The following is a 22,650-nucleotide window of genomic DNA, read 5'->3' as shown; positions in this document are numbered from 1 at the left end:
GGAAAAATAAAATAGAGGGTAGAGAAGGACAACATGTGGTTATTGTTTTTAAAAATTTGATAAAAGCAAGGCTTATGATTGATTTTAAGTTTTACAAAATGATGAATGATTTAGAAAGTTTTTTGCAAAAATGGTGTTTTAATGAAGCCATTTGCACGGTTATAGAAGAAATGTTGATCTTTACTACCTTGTTGCAATGATTTTTCTGTCCTTTGTATTTGTTGTATTGATTGTGTGATGATTAAATAAAGTGTGTTGAAAACTCTCTCTCTCTCTCTCTCTCTCTGCAATGTCTAATGACCTGCGCATTTTTGAGGACGTTCTGAAGTTCTTTTTACTTGACGCGAACCTGCTAGACAGCGGATGATAATGCGCATGGTATTAAAAACGCGTTGTGCAAATGAGCGGTAAAACCCGGTCGGCAATTTCGTACTCAAGAGAGCATAAATCCTACCTTTCATAGGAATGAAACACCCGCTTCGCATCAGTGGAAAGTGGTCGCTTAAATATGACCAGGGATTTCTTTCATAAGATTTGAACTGAGACGGGTCTGCATTAGCGCGTGCCTGTCTCGTCCGTCTCCATGGTTCTGTTGCATGTTCCCCCGCCCATCAATCATCCGTTGCGCGTCTTTTCACCTTCCTTTTTTTAAACATTTTTTTACTCAGTAACGGATATGATTTAAAATGTAGCGAAGTACAATACTTTAAACAAAACATACTTACTCAAAAAAGTAAAAGTACACAAAAAACTACTCAATTACAGTAACGTGAGTAAATGTAATTTGTTACTTTCCACCTCTGGAACAGACCCACTGCTGAAAAAAAACGTTTCTACTTTCATTAGTTCTCTTTTTATCAAAAAGCTGAGATACCGTAAAACTTCAAATAATAGCCCGGGCTTTTATTTTCCCAAACCTATCATCACACCAGGCGTCTAAAAGAGACAGGCGTCTATAAGAGACAGGCTTTTAATTTAATTGTTCCAGCATGACAGCAGGAGGTTACCACATATTACGTTTTATTTTTAATTTGAATGTGTTTAACAAATTAGTTCGTGTAATAACAACAGTCTTAAATTATTGGCAGTATAAATAAAGCAAACAATGATATGTTTTTTATTGGTTGTTGCTTGAAATCTTACCCAGATACAACAGTGCTATTTTCTGATTGGCTATTGTGTAGCCTCTTTCTTTTTTTTGTATTGGCTCGCTCGACTAGAACTCTAGGGAAGACGGGCTTGATAGAGAGAGAGAGCAGTGCGGCCAGATACATTTTAGGCGCTGCAGCATATTAAATATGATAAATAGTGTTTCCGCGTGAGAAATACAATGTGTGGCGGGAGTGCATGCATGACAAAAGACTGAAAGCCCGGCTATTATCAGCGGCCTCAAAACACTACCGGCCCACCGGGAAAAGTCCTGACTCTCCCAATTGCCACTTCGCTACTGTCATCATCACTTCAATCCTGGCGACGAAGCTTGTTGTGTTGTCATAGTGATGAGTAACGGAACGACTGCGTCTGTCACGTGACATCTACCGGTAAGCAAAAAAAACTTTAGCGTGTTCAATCTGCACCATAGAACTGTCTTAAACAGACTATCTGACGGGTTTTAGAAGATTAAATACAAAAACGAAACTAAAAAACAGACCAGGCCTTTATTTGAGACAGGCGTTTATTTACCCAAACCTGTCGTCACACCAGGCGTCTAAAAGAGACAGGCGTCTATTTGGGACTCGGCTATTATTTGAAGTTTTACGGTAATTCAATTTTTGTGAAGGACTTTTGTTAGAGATCAAATTCAGAGCGATCTTTAAAACATACACAGAGTTCTTTCATGTGAGGCGTTACTTCCGCGTTGTATAAGTTGCGGAATTATATAGTAGCGGTATTGTGAAAAGCCGAAAATTCTCGTCATTGGCAGGAAAGCGTTTTCTCTTAATTGACAAGTTATCTCGTAAATGGCTAGGAAAGAGTTAAGAACAACTTTCTCCAACGCTTTGACTTTAATCCAGAGATAAAGCGTAAACTCAACAAGAGATGCTGTCCGCAGCATGGCATTGCCAAGTTCTCTGCTTTTTTCGAGTTTAGATTTGAGCTACTGTTTAAACTGTTTCTACCAGTTATTTTTTCTGCGGGTTAAAGATGAAAGTATTTTGTTCATTTGTTATTGGTATTTGGGCTGTGAATAGTCATTGGGATGTTTTGGGGCTAGTTTTGAATGTCCATTTGAGATGGTTCTGATACGCAAATCTGGGAACCCTGACTGTGCGCTCGCACAGAGGTTCTGTTCGGATTCTATAGAATGTACATGTAAGCAAACATTTTAAACAGATTGCAATGTTTAGGGTGCATGTAAACTGTATCGTCGTAACCTTTAATCATATTAAATTCATCGTTTAATTCATCGTATTAAATTGATGTTGATATCCCTTAATACTTTCCTGAGGCATCATTGAGACTGAGCAGTAAATCCCAGCATCACAGGTTTACTCCCTAGGTGCCAACAACTCACTTGAAGACACAGGCGGGGTCTTTTCTCTTCACCCACAGTCACTGGCCTTCCCTTTTACGCAGCTGCAGAGAGATCTTTGAATGCCTCCCGGTGGGCTTTTCCTCGCACTCCCATCTCCCATCTTTACATTTAAACCATCATTTTAATCCAGGTTTAAATTTTACAGTAAACCTAGATTAACTATAATCCTGTTGTAAATCCAAGCTAGGGATTAACTTTAAACTTACATTTGATGAGGTTTAAATAAAAAATTAAATGTGTGGCTAAATGACAGCGCATTTCACACCTAGGACTTCAGTGGTGTCGTATCTGAATTAATCCATCATTATGATGTTAGAGCAATAGAAACACATCAACAGTTTAATTGTAAAGTAAAATAGAAATTACTGTATTTTACACCTCAAGGAATAAAAGTCAAATTTTAGTTTATTAAAAAAGACACTTCAAAATCAGCCATGGCATACATTACAGTAATTTTAGCCGGGATAGATTGAATAGTTTTCCGTGACTCTGTGACTACGTTAAGCTGGAGAACTCTTGTAGGATTTTTTCCTGATGTTTGAAACTGCTGGGGGTCAATCCAATGACGTGAAAATGCTGACATCATTGTAGGCCTGCTAGATGGCGGCGGTGACAAAAACTTGAAATCTGATTGTTAATGCAATGATTTCATTGCTATTTATTTTGAGCTGAAGGCGCCCGCACTGCTTGTTCTGAAGGCCTAGGCAGATTTCTTTGACCCTGCCAACACATGATGTCAGCCGCTGGCTGAAATATGATTGGATAAATGTTATTTTATACATATACACTACTACAGCTAACCGGTGACAGCTACCAGTGCTCGTATACTGTGCTTTTCCTCTGTCATGCACGTTGCAGTCACGAATATGACTTTTTTTTTAATGAGATCTTTAGATTACCGATGGATTTAGGAATAGTGATTTATGATACAAAAATTCCATTTCCTGCAGGATCAAAACCTAAACTCAGATCAGATACTGAAGGATCTGTACTGACAGGTAACACAGTGACTCTGAAGTGTCACAATGGTCAGTCTACTGGATGGAAGTTTTACTGGTACAAACACACACAAAACACTGAGAAGATGACAACAGAAACAAACTCTTATACAATCGACAGTGTTAAAGTTTCAGATGGAGGTCAGTACTGGTGTAGAGCTGGAAGAGGAAAACCAGACTATTACACAGACTACAGTGATGAATTGTGGATAAATGTTACAGGTGAGAGACAACATGGATTTTAAGATGTCAGTCAGTGCAGACTTCATATTTAATCTGATAGACTTATATATAACAAATGATTTGCCACTTCTGTATTGTTTGAAAATGGATTTCTTTGTTTACTACATTGTGTTTGTACAGAGAGTCCTAAACCTGTAGTGAGTGTTGATCCTGACAAACAGCTGTTCAGAGGAGAAACTGTTACTCTGAGATGTGACATACAGGATACAGGAGACAATGAGTGGACATACAGCTGGACTGTAAAGAAGACAAATAACAGAAATATAATCAGACAATGCAACACACAAGAGTGTAAAATCAACAACCTTCAACAGACTGACAGTAATAAATACACCTGTAGAGGAAAGATACGTGAACAAAACACTGAGATGAGTGATGCTGTTACACTGACTGTATCATCAGGTGAGTTTATATGTTTGTTCATCATTATTAGTGTGAAGAGATGAAGTGTAACATGTTATTCATGAGAGATTGATCACTTTCAGATGAACCACAGACAGTTTTAAGTGTTTCTCCACAGCAGTGGTTGACTGAAGGAGATTTAGTGACTCTGATTTGTGAGGTTATAAATTCATCTACAGGCTGGACATTCAGCTGGTTCACTGTACAGAGTCTTTACTCAGGTAATACCTCATTCATCTCATAACATCTACATCACCTGATATTATTCAGAACATTTAAAGGGTAAAATAAAATTTTGACTTTTCAGTGAATCAAGATGATTATCAGCTCATAAACAGCAGTGGAGGATCTAAAGGCATCTACACAGTGAGTTCAGTGACTGTGAAGCACACAGGAGTTTATATGTGCAGAGCAGAGAGAGGAGATCCAGTCTATCACACAGACAGTAACACACAAACACTGTGGATCACTGGTGAGTTCATCACGCACAACTAAACAACAACAATCTCTTACACATTATGTCTTATATCATTCATTTATTCATTTATGTCTTATAAAGATGATTTTCTGTCATTTTCTTCTCAGGTGTTTCTCCTTCAGTCTCTCTGATCATCAGACCCAACAGATCTCAACACTTCTCATCTGAATCTCTCTCTCTGAGCTGTGAGGATCACAGTAACTCTGCTGGATGGACAGTGAGAAGATACACACACAAACTGAAACCTTGTTCATCATCAGTCAGGAAATCTACAGGAACAACATCTACATGTACAATCAGTTCTCTCATCACATCTGATACTGGAGTGTACTGGTGTCAGTCTGAATCTGGAGAGAAACTTCATTCTGTTAATATCTCAGTACACTGTGAGTCTGCATGACTGTAGTATTTAATTCTATATGCATTAAAGCTTTGCAATCTGTGCAGCATTAAATACAATTTAGTACTTTCAATAATCAGTGGAGTTTAATTAAAACCTCTAACATTATTAATTATACTGAGGTTTAAGATTTTCTGTAATAAAATGCTTATACTGGCTAAACAATACTGGGTTGTAGTTGGAAGTCGTCATGGTGTTGATTGAAACTTCTAAAGTTTTCAGAGTGTAACACATAAATATGGTTGCTAGGACAGTGCAAGAATGCCCAAGTAATGCCCAATTATATTTTTTACCAAATCTGATTCTTATTTATTTTTTTAATCAATCTGATATATTTTTATAATTTATAATCATCATTCATTTCTTCTGTTGTGTAGATGATGATGTGATTCTGGACAGTCCTGTTCATCCTGTGGCTGAAGGAGATCCTCTGACTCTACGCTGTTTATATCGAGATAAAAACCCCTCTAACCTGAGAGCTGAATTTTATAAAGATGGATCAGTGGTGCAGAATCAGACTACAGGAGACATGATGATCATCCCTACAGTCTCAAAGTCACATGAGGGTTTCTACTACTGTAAACACCCAGAAAGAGGAGAGTCTTCAAAGAGCTGGATCTCAGTCAGAGGTGATCTCTCTCCTCTATAAGCACGTTTGAGATACTTTTACACATTTTCCACTGTCTCTTGTCTGACACTGTTTGCATTACATTGCAGACATGCACTTTATGTGGCTTTAGTTGTGTGTTTTTTTCCAGTGTCTGATTGTAGCAAATATTTCACTATGTACTGCACTGCAATATATATGGCTAAAATGACAATAAAGTTGCTTGACTTGACTTGCATATGGTTATGAGTGGTTATATAAGAATATATCTCTGCTTTCCCAGCCGCAGGATCTTCATCTCTTGATCATATTGTTGGTCTGTGTCTTGGACTGAGCGTCATGTTTTTGGTCTTTTTCTTGGTCCTGCTGTGGTGCTACAAAAACAAAAAACTCTCTAAGGCTTCCTCAGCTGTCAGTCAACAGCAGAACATCAGTCAGACATCAGATCAGAAACAGACTGAAGATGTTTACACTCCACTGCAGTTTGGTCAGTTTACATTCATACAGTATGGTCAGTGCCAGATATCTGCTTTTACTGTATAATGACTGAGATCCTAACACACACCTAATAACTGCATAGTAAAAACACTCATAGCAACACCCTCAATAGCTTTGCATTGTTTAATTCAATATAAACATGTAACAAATATATTTTATAAAAGCTTACTTCACAAGATATAAAGTTTGGACAAATGCTTTGTTGAAACTTTATTCATTATTTTATTCCCTACAGGAGATTCTCATCTTTATGACTGTATTATTACAACAGCTAATAAAGACACAAGCTCAGGTAACAAAGTTGTGTTTTTACCCAATAAAAGCAGAAATGTTTTTTAAGGGTCAATTTTTTTTCTTTAGCAGTGACTCAGGCTGGACCAATGATGTGATTCATCACTGGTCCTTAAGAGCAAATGTAGAAATAACTAGAAGAGTAAAACTAAAGACTGAAAGGAGAAAACTCTTAATCATTTCTTTATTCTTAAATAACTAACTTGACAAAATGTTGTCAATCTGACTGGACTGAATTTAATTGAAGGTTACGACTATTTGATTACTATATTTGTTAACATCGTACGTACATTCTATATAATCTGAACCAAACGTCTGTGCAAGCGCACAGACAGGGTTGCCAGATTTGCATGGACTAGCCCAAATTTAAACCTAGCCCAAAAGCATCCCAATGACTACTCACGGCCCAAAAGCCAATAACTAATCAACAAAATACTTTCATTATTAACCCGAAAAAAAAATCTTGTGGAAACTGTTTAAACAGTAGCACAAATCTAAACTCAAAAAAAGCAGAGAATTTGGCTACGCTAAGTTGGTGAAAGTTCAAATGAAAACACAATTTTAGTCTAATGTTATAAAAGTACACAAGAACCCTGTAGAATGTATAGCGTGTGACCCCATTACACTTTATTATACAACAGTTCTTTCTGGTTCTCGAATCTGATTGGCTAAGAGGCGTGCAATATTGTACTGATAACGGCACAGTAACCGCTTCACCTTTCGTATCATTCCGCCACCTAGTGAATGGAGGTCCTCTAAACAGGCTCATCTCTGAATGGAAAAACTGCACCCACACACGGACACACACAAACGCGCTGTTTTGAATCACTCTCCGTGTGTCTTATTAAGTTCACCAGTTCGTAAATCAGTCTGTGAATACCAAGTTATTATTCCGTCAAAGATCAGCGCTCTTGGATGTTACGTTAAACTTAATGGGAGTAATGTCTTGTCACATCGTGTGGACACTTGGAAAGTGAGCTCTTCAGCTATCACATAAGCACGGAGACAGAGCTGTACATGTGTAAACACGATGCGTCTTTATTAAGCCAAACTTCAGCAACATGAAAAAGGCACAACATTACTTCAACTTATTGGGAACCGCCCTCTTAAGGTGAACGTACTGAATACTCTAACTTATGTGAAGTGTCCTCTTAAGGTGGACATGCTTCGTATGTGTATGTGTGAATTATGTAAGACAATCAGTCATATGTGAGGTGTTTGCATCTGCCACTACACAGGCCCTCCCAGAATTCACCATCACCGGCAACGCCAGCTTGCTGGGAGCGCGAACTTGTCTCCCTAAACGTGTAAAGTAATGTGGCTCTGCGGCCGGTGGCACCGCATGGGCAGATTGAGTTGACTCCTCTCGGACTACGGCTTTGGTAGTGGCTGGACGACCCCTCTTAGGAGCCTGCGCCGGAACTATCAGTTGGCCCAGCTCTCCGTGAGCTGGTTTGAGTCGGTCGACTGTAACTCTTTCATGACGTCCTCCGATGTCAAGTAGAAAAGTTTTACTTCCCGGTTCGAGCACCCGAAATGGACCATCGTAAGGGGGCCGCAGAGAGGGTTGATGAGCATCATGGCGTATGAAAACGAATTCAGCCATAGCAAGGTCTCCAGGTAGCCATGCAGGTGCTATGCCATGCCGAGAGGTAGGCACAGGCTTGAAAGCATTGATTCTGTCTATAAGAGTAGAATGGTCAGTAGCTGGATTCCAGGGCCTATTGCTGTCTGGGATAAAATCACCTGGGACGCGTAAAGGCTGGCCATACACTAACTCAGCTGAAGAGGTTTGAAGATCTTCCTTAGGAGCTGTGCGCAGACCTAACAGTACCCAGGGCAGTCACTCTATCCATCTGTCATCTGTCAAACTGGCCCTCAGAGCTGTTTTGAGAGAGCGGTGAAAATGCTCGCAAAGGCCATTAGCCTGTGGGTGGAAAGATGTAGTGTGGTGAAGCTGCACTCCCAGAATTCGAGCAACCTCCGACCATAATTCTGACGTAAACTGGGAGCCGCGGTCTGAAGTTATATGTGCAGGTGTACCAAAACGTGCAACCCAAGTGTCAATGAAAGCCCGTGCAACCTCGACCGTTGTTGTTGCAGTTAATGGCACTGCCTCCGGCCACCTGGTGATCCGGTCCACCATTGTCAGAAGGTGAGTAAACCCTCGGGAGGGTGGCAAGGGACCGACCAAGTCAATGTTAACATGGTCGAAACGACGCTCTGGCACCTCAAAAATCTCCAATGGTGCTTTGACGTGTCTTTGCACTTTAGCCCGTTGACATGACACACAAGCGGAAACCCAGTTTCTAACATCTTTTTTCAAACCGCGCCACACAAACTTTGCTGAGACCAGTTTTTGTGAAGCTTTCCATCCTGGGTGAGACAAACTGTGGACTTTGTCGAAAACAGCTCTCCTCCATGATGTGGGCACCACTGGGCGAGGGTGGCCGCTGGAGACATCACACATTACCGTCACACCCGTCTCTGGGAAGCAGACATCTGCTATTTTCAAGCTGGAATCAGCTGTCCTGTATGCTTGTACCTCAGGATCAGACTGTTGATCAGCAGCTAAACGGACATAGTCCATACCTAAGTGCACGGCCAGTACTTTGACTCTAGAAAGGCAATCTGCCACGACATTGCTTTTTCCTTCTATGTGCTTGATGTCTGTTGTGAACTCAGATATGAAAGCCAAATGACGTTGTTGACGAGTCGACCAGGGCTCAGAAACTTTGGACATTGCATGCACCAAGGGTTTGTGGTCCACTAACGCTGTGAAAACACGACCCTCCAAGAAGAAACAAAAGTGTCTGACTGCTAGGTATAAGGCGAGCAACTCTCTGTCAAATGCGCTGTATTTCTGTTCATTAGGTCGCAGCTGCCGACTGAAAAATGCAAGGGGTTGCCAAACACCGTCCACAAACTGTTCATGTACTGCACCTACTGCACAATCTGAGGCGTCGGTAGTGATGGCAATTGGGGCGCCTGGAATTGGATGCGAGAGCATGGTTGCATGTGCTAAAGCTTGTTTAGCTTCCTTAAATGACTGAGACATCTCCTCTGACCAGGAGATCGGTTTGTTCTTGCCGTGCCCTTTGAGAGCCTTATACAAAGGATGTATGAGGGCTGCTGCCCGCGGAATGAAACGATGATAAAAATTTGTCATTCCCAAAAACTCTTGCAGTGCTTTGGTAGTTTGAGGAACGGGGAACTCTGCAATTGCGCTGACTTTGTCTGGTAGGGGTACTGCCCCAACGCTTGTTATGCGATGACCGAGAAAATCAATGGCAGCCAGGCCGAATTGACACTTTGCAGGGTTAATTATTAGGCCGTGTTGGCTGAGACGATTGAACAGCATTCGCAGATGAACCAGGTGCTCTAGTCTGGAGGCACTGGCAACTAAAATGTCATCCAAATAGACAAATAAGAAGTCCAGGTCCCGTAAGATTGAGTCCATCATACGTTGGAAGGTTTGTGCTGCATTTTTGAGGCCAAAGGGCATCCGCAAAAATTCAAATAGTCCAAATGGCGTTATTACTGCAGTTTTAGGAATGTCCTCATGGAAAACTGGCACCTGATGGTATCCCCGAATAAGATCCACTTTAGAGAACACAGTTTTTCCTGCCAGACGGGACGAAAAATCCTGAATGTGTGGAATTGGGTCATTAAGTCGACGATAATCCCCACAAGGGCGGTAGCCACCATCCGCTTTGGGGACTATGTGGAGGGGCGAAGCCCACGGGCTGTTGGAACGTTGCACTATGCCCAGTTGTTCCATGTTAGCAAATTCTGCTTGAGCTACTGCCAACTTCTCTGGATGCAATCGACGAGCCCGGGCATGTACTGGTGGTCCAAATGTAGAGATATGATGCACGACCCCATGGCTGGCTGAGGCTGATGAGAAATTAGGTTTGGTTAGAATAGGAAATTCTCCCAGCAGGCGGGCAAACTCACACTCACCTGTCAACGTGGTAGACAGTGTGGTTGTGGAAAAAGTGCTTCGTTAAACCCTTCAGCCGTGACTAAACAGCCATTTTTTACATCCACTAACAGTCCATTAGTGCACAGAAAGTCCGCGCCCAAAAGGGGCCTACTCACATCCGCCAAAACAAACTCCCATGTGAAACGTTGTCCGTTAAAGCACAGTGGTATTAACCGTTTTCCGTATGTTTTGATTTTGCCTTGGTTGGCTGCTTCGAGCGGTGCGCCAGTTTCGCCTAAACGTCTGTCCACTGGTGATGCAGGAATGACACTAACCTGTGCTCCAGTATCGCAGAGGAAATGACGGCCAGATAATGAGTCTGTGATGAACAGGAGGTAAGCATTTTCATGAGCTACTATGCTGCTGACTGTCGGCGTTTGACGGTTCAAAGTGAAAGTGCAAGGCGGGCGACACTTTTTAGCCTTTGCTCCGAAACGGGCGTGAAAAAAACATAATCCATTATCAGCTGACGGACGGGCCGCGGGGCCTGGCTTGTCATCAGAGTGCCGTGCTGCAGACCTCATCACGGGATATAAAGACGCAGCTGTCGAGTCAGGAGCCGTACATTAGTGTGACGCTGCGTGATATTCATCTGCCAGTTGCACCAGTTCTCTGTAATCCGTCACCGAGCTGTTTGCGAGAGAGGTACGAACAGTCTGAGGTAACTGTTGTAAGAACAACTCTTTAAACAGGAAACACGGTTTGTGCTCACCCAGCAGCGCTAGCATGTGATCCATCAACTCGGACAGCCGGGAATCTCCGAGGCCTGGCAGCGAGAGGAGGCGACGGGCTCTGTCCGTCTCTGATAAACTAAAAGTCTTTAGCAAATACGTCTTCAGCGCGGTATATTTATCCCTGGCTGGGGGGTGTTCCAGGATGCTGATTGCTCGTGCAGCCATAACACTGCTGAGAGCTGCAGCAACATAATAGTATTTTGTGTCATCCGCGGTTATTTCCTGTAAGGCAAACTGCGCCTCGGCTTGCTCCCAAAACTCCGGCAGCTTTAGAGATACGGCGTTCGTCGACATCGCAAGTTATTTGTTCTGTGTCGGGGTCACCAATGTAGCTCTTCAGCTATCACATAAGCACGGAGACAGAGCTGTACATGTGTAAACACTGTCTTTATTAAGCCAAACTTCAGCAACATGAAAAAGGCACAACATTACTTCAACTTATTGGGAACCGCCCTCTTAAGGTGGACGTACTGAATACTCTAACTTATGTGAAGTGTCCTCTTAAGGTGGACGTGCTTCGTATGTGTATGTGTGAATTATGTAAGACAATCAGTCATATGTGAGGTGTTTGCATCTGCCACTACAACACTCATTTTTTTCTGGAGCTATATCTCTTATCAGAACGCAAAAACACAGTTGAACTGCAGGTAAGCACCGCAGCTTTTAAATGTGGACATTGATCATTTATTTAATCGCGACGTGACTATTAAAACATGTTATGAGATATCACCACTGGTATATTTATAAGCAGCATGCAAAAACATCTCTCTGACACTTATAAAAAACTGTTTTATATAGTACTGACAAGAACGAAGTCTAATAATAACCGAGTGCTCGTATCGCGTTAAGAGTAAATAAGAAACCAATAGTAACATTATATATTATTATAACATTGCTTTCTTCTGATTGGTTGATTAGCAATTGAACAGGTGTACCTAATGAATTGACTGGTGGGTGTATATCTAATATTTCTGTTTATTTTCTATAAACAGGAAGTTAAGCTGGAAGGGAAGAGATCAAGGTGAGATGAACTACATAAATAGTAATAAACAAAACGAAAACAGCATCTTTTAGTATCTAAGATTAAAAAGAAATATTGAAAGATTCAAATTCTTTATAGTCGTACAGTTGAAAACTTACAATCATTTTTTGCTTCTGGATCTGTTGGTGTGCCTTATGCTCAGATTAACTAATAACCAGAGGAGAGAAAGACAGCCATACTTTAACTAATGTTCAATATAATCAATATAAACCTTCATGTGCATCAGAGAAAGCTTGCTATTCTTTAATTGTCTAATTGCATTATAGTTTTTTAAGCATACTTTTATTAACATTTCATATAAGTCTGGTGTGCCGCATATAGCATCTAAGATGACCTGACTTTCAGTCCTGACCTTATATACATGAATAATATTTGTCTGAATACTTTGTTTGTCTCTTAACTTCTTTAACTCTGGGACCCTGTATCGGGTCCAAAATGATTTATTATGACTTAATATAAAATATTCCTTTAATTTTTAATGATCTGTCATGGACCCAGTACCACATATGAGATACTGTTGGAAAGCTTACAATCTCTACTTTCTGCAGATATGCATCACTTTGACATATATTTTACTGTAAGAAAGTTATTTACACTTAATTTACACTATCACCCCCCCCCCCCCATTTTTTATATAATTTAATATTCACATGTTTAATACTTTTCAAGTATGACAAACATGGGCATGTCTTATATCAAATGAAAGCTCTCACTTTCAGGAATACACATTACTCAGGTCTACATCATTATTATTGTTCTATTATCATTACATATCCAACAATCGTCAAATGAATGTGAAACTTGAGCGTGAACTGCCTCAGGTAGCACAGATAGCCACAAATACTACACCATCTTTTATCTTAGGTCCTACTCTAAAAAATTTGTCCATTCACAGCATTTTCTTTGGTTGTGTGCATGACTAATCCCTTGCTATTTATATGCAATACAGAAAAAGTTTTTTATATGAAAAATGCTCTGCAGTCTGCTAGAGCACACAGAAGAGTTATTCACTTTCAAAGACAGTGTTTACAACACAAAAAAAGAAAATTTGGTGTTTCATCATATGAAAAACAACATAAATGACAATATTTGTCACAAACAGCAGCTTTTTCTGTAACTACAAAGGGTTTTCTGTAAATTGATATAAAGATATTGTATTTATTTCACTGTATGTAGTTATGGAATCAAACAAAACTATCTGCAGGTTTCGTTACCACTCAGGGCCAGAGTTGTACACTTTTAAATACAGACTTTAGAAAAATACATAAAAAAGCGCCTATACAGACTACCGGCACATCCGGGAACTTGACTGTAAATTTCGTCACCGCCCCTTTTCGGGGGATAAAAAAGCAGCGCTTCCATTGGCTTCCATTCAAAATAGCGGAACAAAGCAACGTTTTTACACAGCCGGCAGGCGTAAATAACTTATGAAATCACTCAGATTAAACATGTCGAGTATTTATCTGTTCATCCTGCCTGCCATAGAGCGCGAAAGATACATTAACACATTTAATTTGGTCAATATAAAAACATGTCTCTTTCATTCTCACAGCGTCAAATTTGTGTAACAACGCCATCCAGTGATTGCTGGAAATATCGCTAAGCCAGTTAGTTGTATGACTGGACGGAAAAGTGCACTCAGTACTCTAAATATAAAGACATAATAAATAAATACGAAGTAACTTTCAAATACGAAGTAAAATCATTCACAGGCTTCCCTGTTGACTCGATGAGGTACGAGTAAATGTTTGGGTAAGACACCTCTGGCCAATAGGGAGCGTTGTTACACAAATTTGATGCTGGGAGAATGAAAGAGACATGTTTTTATATTGACCAAATTAAATGTGTTAATGTATCTTTCGCGCTCTATGGCCGGCAGGGTGGACAGATAATTACTCAACATGTTTAATCTGGGTGATTTCATAAGTTATTTACGCCTGCCGGCTGTGTACGAAGGTTGCTTTGTTCCGCTATTTTGAATGGAAGCCAATAGAACGTCTAGTGAGATTTCCCCCAAAAGTAGGCGTGAACCTGTTCAGAGACATTCTATGACGTTGCGCCGGTTGTGCGTATTTATTTTTGTGTTTATTAGTGGACTGACAACACATACAACCATGTTTAGCACTTTCAACAGTGTTTTATGTAATTTCAAAGGGCTCCTGTAAAATGATACCAAACCTTTGTATGTACACCTCTGCATGTGGGTATGGGAAGCTTTTGAGATTGGGTAGGCCAAATCCAGGCAAAAATCCCCAAAATAGCCTCAGAGTGTGCTTAATGTCATAATAGGGTACCTTAGAGTTGCCATTTGTCCCAAAATAATGTTGTCCCATACTGTACGTCTGTTGTGCAGAAATAAAAAATGATGTAAATAAAATCCTGTTTAATATTACTATTTTCTATTAACTGTTTATGATATCAAAGATATATGGCAACATTAAGGCCTTCTATACACACTGCAGCTAAATTCGGTTGTCACGGTTTTTAGTACTTAATCCTTCTACACACGCACACTTCAGTGATTTACAGGAGTGACAACTGGACACATTCTACTACCAAATTAAATCCTGCAAAATGCAAGTGTTGACAACTGCATTTACAAAAACTTGCCTTGTGTATACAGAATTGAAATATGTAAACATGCACATGGTAACCACTCGAGCAGAACGTTGTTATGGTTACCTCTGTGTCAATCATCACATTTTCCCGAGTGAGTTTTTTTACATTTAGGGGATTCACTCTCACGTTTAAATGTGGATGTCACTCGCGAAACTTTGAAGTGTGTATGGGGCCTTAGTCAAAATGAAATAAAAAATGTTCATATGAGTGAACTTGTTTAGGCTATACTGCTGACTGTGCGATAGTTGTTTCAACAAGACTATAAAAAGTGATAATTAAATGTACTATTTAGTTGCATATTTTACAGTCTGGTTATTTAATAAAATACAAAATGTTATTTTAATATATTATGTTAAAAATGTAATACACTAAAGGATGTGGTTGTATTGCGCAAATGTGTGCTTTTGGATTTTTCTATTTACATTTACACTAGACGATAAGAATATAAAAAGCAATATTTTACCACAGACACTCACTGATCACCACTACAGGTGTAATGATGTAACAATGAAGGAATCAGTAAATGATTCTGATCAAGGTCATTAAAAAAGTAATTCAAACAAATGATGCAGAGTGAAGCGAAATAGACAATACAAATAAATATATTTAAAAGTATAAACCGACCCAGCTTTTATATTAAACTAGAACATTTTTGTACAGCAGCTTAAAAGGCAGATCTGACTATTTATGCTTATGTAGGCCTATTTTATTTTGAAAAATTGTAATGACACCCATCATACACTAGATACTACACTTAATGTTAAGAGAAAACAACGTAATCTCTCAATGCCAAATTGGCGTGTATTTGGGTAATGATGTCACAATAGCTCTTCAACAAAACAACAAAGGAGGGACTGACTGAAAATAATGTTAAAAACATGTTTGCTTTTGAGTGTCTTTGATTTCATATAGCGATGCGCAGAACGATCAGCAAATGACATCGAGGTATCGCGCGAACGACTCCACCGTGTGCTTTCAGATAGCTATCGCGGTACTGTGATGTCATCGAGTGGTCTGCGCAGGACAGCGTGAAGGCGAACTTCAAATAACACCACACTGTGGTCACACTGACCCATCTTTTCTTAATCTCGCCACTTAAGATAACAAAGGTTTACTCTTGTTCCAGACCAGTCCATTTGAATACTGGAGGATTGTTTTCTTGATATACTGATTTGCTGAAACTAAGGCTTTACAATCACAGGTAAATACTGAAATATAACTCCGTTATTTCAGACAGTTTGTAATGTTTTTGGCTAGTTGTGGTCAAGCAGATGTTTTTTCAACTATGTTTTCTAACTCTTAAAAGTAATTTTGTTACATCTGTGCTCTTAGACTGAGGTCGCTTGTTGTTTTTGTTTGTTATAAATGTATAAAATCGTATATGGAAAATCAGTGTAAGCGGTTAAACAGCTGGAGTTGACATCATTCTCGTTTTAGTTTCACTTTTACGTCAGCTCCGTGTTATTGAATAGCAGCGTGAGAAACAGCAATTGACAACAACGTGCATTGTATTTGTAGCATAAAGTTACAAATATGACCATATTTAAAGGAGAAAATATAAAAAAAGAAGTTTAATAAATTATACAAATAAAAATATGATTTGGTTATGGTGACAAACCAATGATGTTTAAATTAAACAGTTGCATGCTGTGTGATAAAAAGAAACAACAAGACATTTCTATAGGAAACAAAATTCAGTGTTACAATTTACCAAACATGTTATGTTGTACAGTTATAGTATAAAATGCATTTATGTCTTTCTTCTGACTTTATGTTCCTAAAGGTTTTCCTGTAATTTTCATGGTTTTGAAAGTCTCGCGTGTTTAATGTTTAAGTGTCATTCATCAGTAGATCAGTATGGAGTTGATTTCTCTTCCTCTAGTTCTCTGTGAGTATTATCTTCTCTCTATGGATTTCACTACACATCAATTACTGTCACATTGTCTACATGATCAAGAGATTTACTGCTCCTCTGTTTCTCTGTATTATGTTATCAGACCTCCTTAATTTCTCATAAGCTAAATTGACTGTAGATACCATTGGAGGCAATCTACTATATTTAGGCCTATGATACTTAACTGCTTAATATAAAAAAAACAGTGACAGTTTTCTGGATTAATCACCTTTGCAGTGGATAAAAAGGGGTAAAAGAAATCGCTAGACACTTGTGTAAACCTAAAAACAAATTCCTTTTGAAAAACACTGGGATGAAGTCATGTCAGATAGATAAGAGACTCAAATTCAAACACAAATCAGAACAAATCCCTTCAAATGTTTATTTTGATAGAATCCACATCTATTAAAATAATATGTATGTTTATACAACAGTTCTTTCTGGTTCTCGAATCTGATTGGCTAAGAGCTATACGATATTGTACTGATAACGGCACTGTAGCCGCTTCACCTTTCGTATTATTCCGCCACCTAGTGAATGGAGGTCCTAAGCAGGCTCATCTCTGAATGGAAAAACACAGACGCGTTGTGTGAATCACTCTCCGTGTGTGTGTCTCATTAGTTTACTAGCTCATAAATCAGTCTGTGAATCCCCAATCAGAAGTATTATTCCGTCAAAGATCAGCGCTCTTGGATGTTACGTTAAAGTTAATGGGAGAAATGTCTTGTCACATCGTGTGGACGATTAACACTTGGAAAGAGGAATATAAACACTCGTTTTTTTCTGGAGCTATATCTTTTATCAGAACGCGAAAACACCGTGGAACTGCAGGTAAGCCCCGCAGCTTTTAAATGTGGACATTGATCATTTACTTTATCGTGACGTGACTATTAAAACATGTTATGAGATATCGCCACTGGTATATTTATAAGCAGCATGCAAAAACATCTCTCTGACACTAATAAAAAACCGTTTTGTATAGTACTGACAAGAACAAAGTTTAATAATAACAATAATCGAGTGCTCGTATCGCGTTAAGAATAAATGAGAAAGCAATAGTAACGTTTCACAAGTATAGTTTTATTAACTTTTACCTCGCGCCAAAACAATAACAACACAAAAGACACTAAATATTAGGGGTGTCACGATTCTCCAAATCCTCGATTGGATTACATTTTCGATTCTGATGTCACGATTCAATTCGATTCTCGATTTTTAAAAGTTTTTTTTTTAAGACAAAAAATTATATGCCTTTATTATTATTATTATTATTATTATAGTTTCACATTAACATGCACATTGCGTGCTTTTCCTCGCATGGAGGTTTGTGGGCTTTACTTTACGCGAGAGAGCTTGTAGAGAGAGAATTCCTTCTTGCACGCAGATAGACTTAATGCGCGCGTCTTGGACTCCTATTATCTGAAATAAAACCGGTGCGTCATAAGCAGCTGCACTTCTTTCTGTCTCACGTGCACGTGCTCTCACATCTGTCCAAAGTCTAAACATAAACTAAAGTAATAATCCTTACCTATTTGTTCAATTTTATGCGTTTCATGCGAGCTGAAGCAAACTATCCCTTTTGCTTAAAATATAACCGGCTGCATCTTGGCGGCTCTCTTGTGCACGTGCAGAGAGCTGCGCTCTGTCCGAAGGCAGATCACTAGGTAGTAATCCTGTTTATGATATGCATTTCAAGGAGTTGTAGCAATACATCCCTCATGTTTAAAATATAAATCGCGTTCCGCTGGATGGATGTTTTTAAAGGCACTTCTGAATGGTTTATTTTCCCCCGCTTGGCAAGCCGACTGGACGTGACATGGGGCGTGGCAGCATCGACGATCCCATTTTTTAATTCGAAGTTCGAGGTTGTAACTTAATTTCGATCGATTTCGATTTAAAATCGAAATTGTGACACCCTTACTAAATATGAATAAAAAAACAAGTACAAGTTTGATCATGACACCAAATACTGCTGATTTGATCTCATTTTGACGATCATAAACAAACAAGGCCAACATGAGAGCCAGGGAATACCTTTCAGATATGTAGCCCAGAGAGGGCGGTGGTCAGCGGGGCGAGTGAACACTGATGTCCGCTCATGCTTTGGTTCTCATTTGTACCGAATCTCACTAAGCAAACGTTCAAACAGGCGCTATCTTTACTAATCGACTGCAGATTTAAATATAATACAGATACATTCTCGACTGAACTAATCTTAAAACTACACTTTGTGACCAAGAAACGGTAATATAAAGAAACGGCTTTTCCGTCCATTGAGTTGTTATGAGCTTCAAAGCAGCCGAAACTTTTACCTGTCATTCTGGCCGCCCTCAAATCCGTGGCAGAAGAAGTAGTTCTCAAACAAAGAGGCTTTTAAAATAACTCCGTTGTTGTTTTCTAGTTTTCGTTTTTCAAACGTGTGCCGTCTAACTGTTGTATAAAAGCAATATCGCTCTCGGAGTCGTGTGATATAGCTCTATATCATCACGGCTGTGATTGCCTCCGGCACTCGGCCTGCGGCCTCGTGCCTCTGGCCTAATCACAGCCGTGATGATATAGAGCTATATCACACTCCTACTCGAGCGATATTGCTTAAATATTTTTCTCTTTGTTCTTCACAGTGCTGATTTTGAACACCCACTCTGAACAAACTAAAGGTAATAATAATAAGATATAGCATTTATTTTATGTGTTCATTGTTTATTGGATTGTGAGCAGTTGGTGTTGCTCTATACTGGTGGCAGATGTGAATGTGATTGGCTCAGTTGCAGTGCAGATAGTTAATCGTATCACAGGAAGACTGAGTTATGACATTTTGATAAAATATTATATTAAACAATGTATTGTTTTCTAATCAACCTGATAACAGGTTTATCTCTGATATAAAAATGCATGCACTAATGATGATTTAGCAGTAACAAAATCTTAAAAAACAACTCAAGATTTTATATTGACAGATGTAAAGCTAACTCTGACTGTGGAGCCACAGACGTCTGTGTTCATTGGAGACACAGTTACTCTGATCTGTGAGGTTCATCAGTCCACTGGATGGCAGTTTATCTTTATAAACGCTTCAAACACTGAATCCACTGAAACTACAGGAACTAAAATAATCAGATCTGTCCAAGTCTTTGATGGAGGAGAGTACAAGTGCAGAGCTGGAAGAGGAAACCCTCAGGGTTACACACAATACAGTGATCCAGTAACAGTGACAGTACAGAGTAAGTATTTATCCTCATGGTATTATTTTACTGGATGACACTGAATGAGTGGCAATTACAGTTATAGACCATGAATCTTTTACGTAAGCAATAAGGTACGAGAGGCTGTGCTGAGAGGCTGTGCTGAGAGGCTGTGCTTCGCGTCGTGCCTAACAACGCCCTTCAGCCATTACTTATTAACTATACAGCACTTGCCTCGAGTACCTTATTGCTTTTATAAAACGGTTACCACACAATATTAAAGTAAAAAAAATATGACTGCAACTTTCATGAAATTAAATCAATAAAAGCATTCCTTCCGCTAGGAAAAATAGTCCCTGACTGCGAACATCAACATGAAAGCTCAAATAAAAAAAAAAACTGTTCTCAGACTTTGTCTCATTATATGTTTATGTGTTGCTAAGGGTGTTGCTAAGGGCGCAGTGATATTAAATAGAACCGTTGGGTGAAGTGGTCATAGCAGTGTTTTATCGTGAATAAAGCACACCTATTGACCAATCAGAATCAAGGATTGGAACTAACCGTTTTATAATTTACATCATGTAATTTTCATACAGCACATATGTTTTGGGATCAAGTATTACAATATTTATTTGTATTTACGGTATGAATTGTTGTCATTGTACAGAAAGACCAACGCCTCAAGTGTCTGTTTGGCCTGCTGATCATGTATACAGAGAAGAAACTGTCAATCTTACATGTGTCATCAGTGGAGGAGGAGTCAGCAGCTGGCAGTACAGCTGGTATAAAGATTCAATCATTCAGCAGAATAAACTTCAGTATTACACAATCAAATCTGTTACTGAGTCTGACGCAGGTAAATACACCTGTAGAGGAAATGAAACCAGTGGATCAAGATACTCACACATCAGTAATGCAGTTACACTGACAGTATCAGGTGAGTCTGTTTATTATCATTCACACTATACTGTACAGTCATATTCAACTCATGACAAACTTCATTTCAACCTGTAGTTATATACTGGGCTTTCTGTATAGTTTTCCTGTATAGCTCAGTGGTAGAGCATTGCATTTGCAGCGCAAACGGTCATGGGTTCAAACCCAGGGAACACAAGTACTGATCAAAATGTATAGCTTGTAATGCACTGTAAGTCGCTTTGGATAAAAGTGTCTACCAAATGCATAAATATAAATATCAAGATAAACATTAAAATATCATATGTACTGAAAGTTGAATTTCCAAAGAGCTACTTGTAACTTTTCCAATGCGAAAAGAAACATCAGCGTTCACTGAAGAGACTAAAGTGTGATATAGAGGATCAGTACAGTTACTGGAGATATATGTGGTATAAATATGGTACTGCTGTTTTTTTACCTCTAAGCATTACACGGTAAACAGAGACTCTCTCACTATCAATAAAGTTACTGAATCTGATCAGGATGAGTTCAGCTGTAGTGCAGAGATGCATGGATGACCACAATCTCGTGTTTGTGTTGTTAAGAGTAACATTATGCCAAAGGTCATGCTGTATCAATGTTGTATAAGAAAAAAATATATATATTATTTTATATACACGACCATTCAGGTCTGTACATTTATGAAAACAGTCTGTGACACAGATTATTATAGCTTCACTTTCTTTTTTCCTCAGCTTTACCCAGAGCTACAGTGAGAGTAACACCAGACAAATCTGTGTTCACTGGAGAGACAGTCACTCTGAAGTGTGAGATAGAGGATCAGTACAAATCATTAAACTGGACATATCAGTGGTATAAAAACACAAATAAAGTGTTTAATTCTGGGCGTTACACTGTAAACAGAGACTCTCTCACTATCACTGGAGTTACTGAATCTGATCAGGATGAGTTCAGCTGTAGAGCAGATATACACGGACGACCACAAACTTCACTATCAAGCTCTGCTGTTTATCTCACTGTGAATGGTGAGTTCAACATCAATGTTACTGTAAAACAGTGAAATTAAGACAGAGACATCTTATGTGTGTTAATTATCACAAACATTATATTAGTAGTTGTGTCATTGTTTTAGGAGGAACAGAAATATATTATTGTTTTATTTCACAAAGAGTTTTTCAGGATCTTGAATGTGTTTTATTCTCCTGCAGGATCAAAACCAAAACCTGAATTCACATCAGATACTGAAGGATCTGTACTGACAGGTAACTCTGAAGTGTCTCATTGATATTAAGATAATCTACTTTTTCAAAATATAATGCATAGTGCAAGTAGGCCTATGCTGCTTAGTCACATTCTTCCACTTGAGTAAACTTTTAATGAATGCTACTTACCTTAGCTTACTGCATGCAAAAATATTAAATGGTGTGACTATATATGTTAATTTAAACATTTAAATGGTATTGGTTTATTAAAGGGACTGTAAGTAGGATTTTAAGTGTTTTATTAATCAAAATCAATGTCTTTATTCATAAATATGTCCTCGTTGGTGTCAAATGAACTCTGCCAGTGATCTGACTTTTCTTTGTAAGCTTAGAATTTCTCCTATTTACTTACATTGAACGTTAACATTGAAGTCACATTGAAGCCCAAATCAGTGTAGTCTTTTCATGGACCTGCCTTTTTCAAATGCAATACAGTGCATGTCTAAACACACTTCTATATTGATTTTAGTTGCACACAAAATCAAACAAACAGTACAATGCAGCAAACAGAAAAGATCATTTCCAGATAGAGATCGCTGCGTACATGAGGTAAAAACACAG

General features: G+C 38.9%; 1 protein-coding gene and 1 pseudogene across 1 annotated transcript; both read left to right on the top strand.

Annotated features, from left to right (window-relative positions):
- Positions 1-22,650, top strand: part of LOC129425598 (Fc receptor-like protein 5) — a 132,408-nt pseudogene that overhangs the window by 55,192 nt on the left and 54,566 nt on the right.
- Positions 15,846-21,384, top strand: LOC141362739 (cell adhesion molecule CEACAM5-like). Its single transcript, XM_073864942.1, has 6 exons — positions 15,846-16,034; positions 16,617-16,721; positions 19,349-19,384; positions 19,685-19,948; positions 20,577-20,846; positions 21,332-21,384. The coding sequence occupies exons 2-6, from the start codon at positions 16,691-16,693 to the stop codon at positions 21,382-21,384; spliced, it is 654 nt and encodes a 217-aa protein (XP_073721043.1). The 5' UTR covers positions 15,846-16,034; positions 16,617-16,690.

The sequence above is a fragment of the Misgurnus anguillicaudatus genome, unplaced genomic scaffold, assembly GCF_027580225.2.
Source record: "Misgurnus anguillicaudatus unplaced genomic scaffold, ASM2758022v2 HiC_scaffold_29, whole genome shotgun sequence".
NCBI classification, from domain to species: Eukaryota; Metazoa; Chordata; class Actinopteri; order Cypriniformes; family Cobitidae; genus Misgurnus; species Misgurnus anguillicaudatus.
The sequence above is the reverse complement of the archived record's forward strand: the minus strand, read 5'-3'. Positions and strand labels throughout refer to the sequence as shown.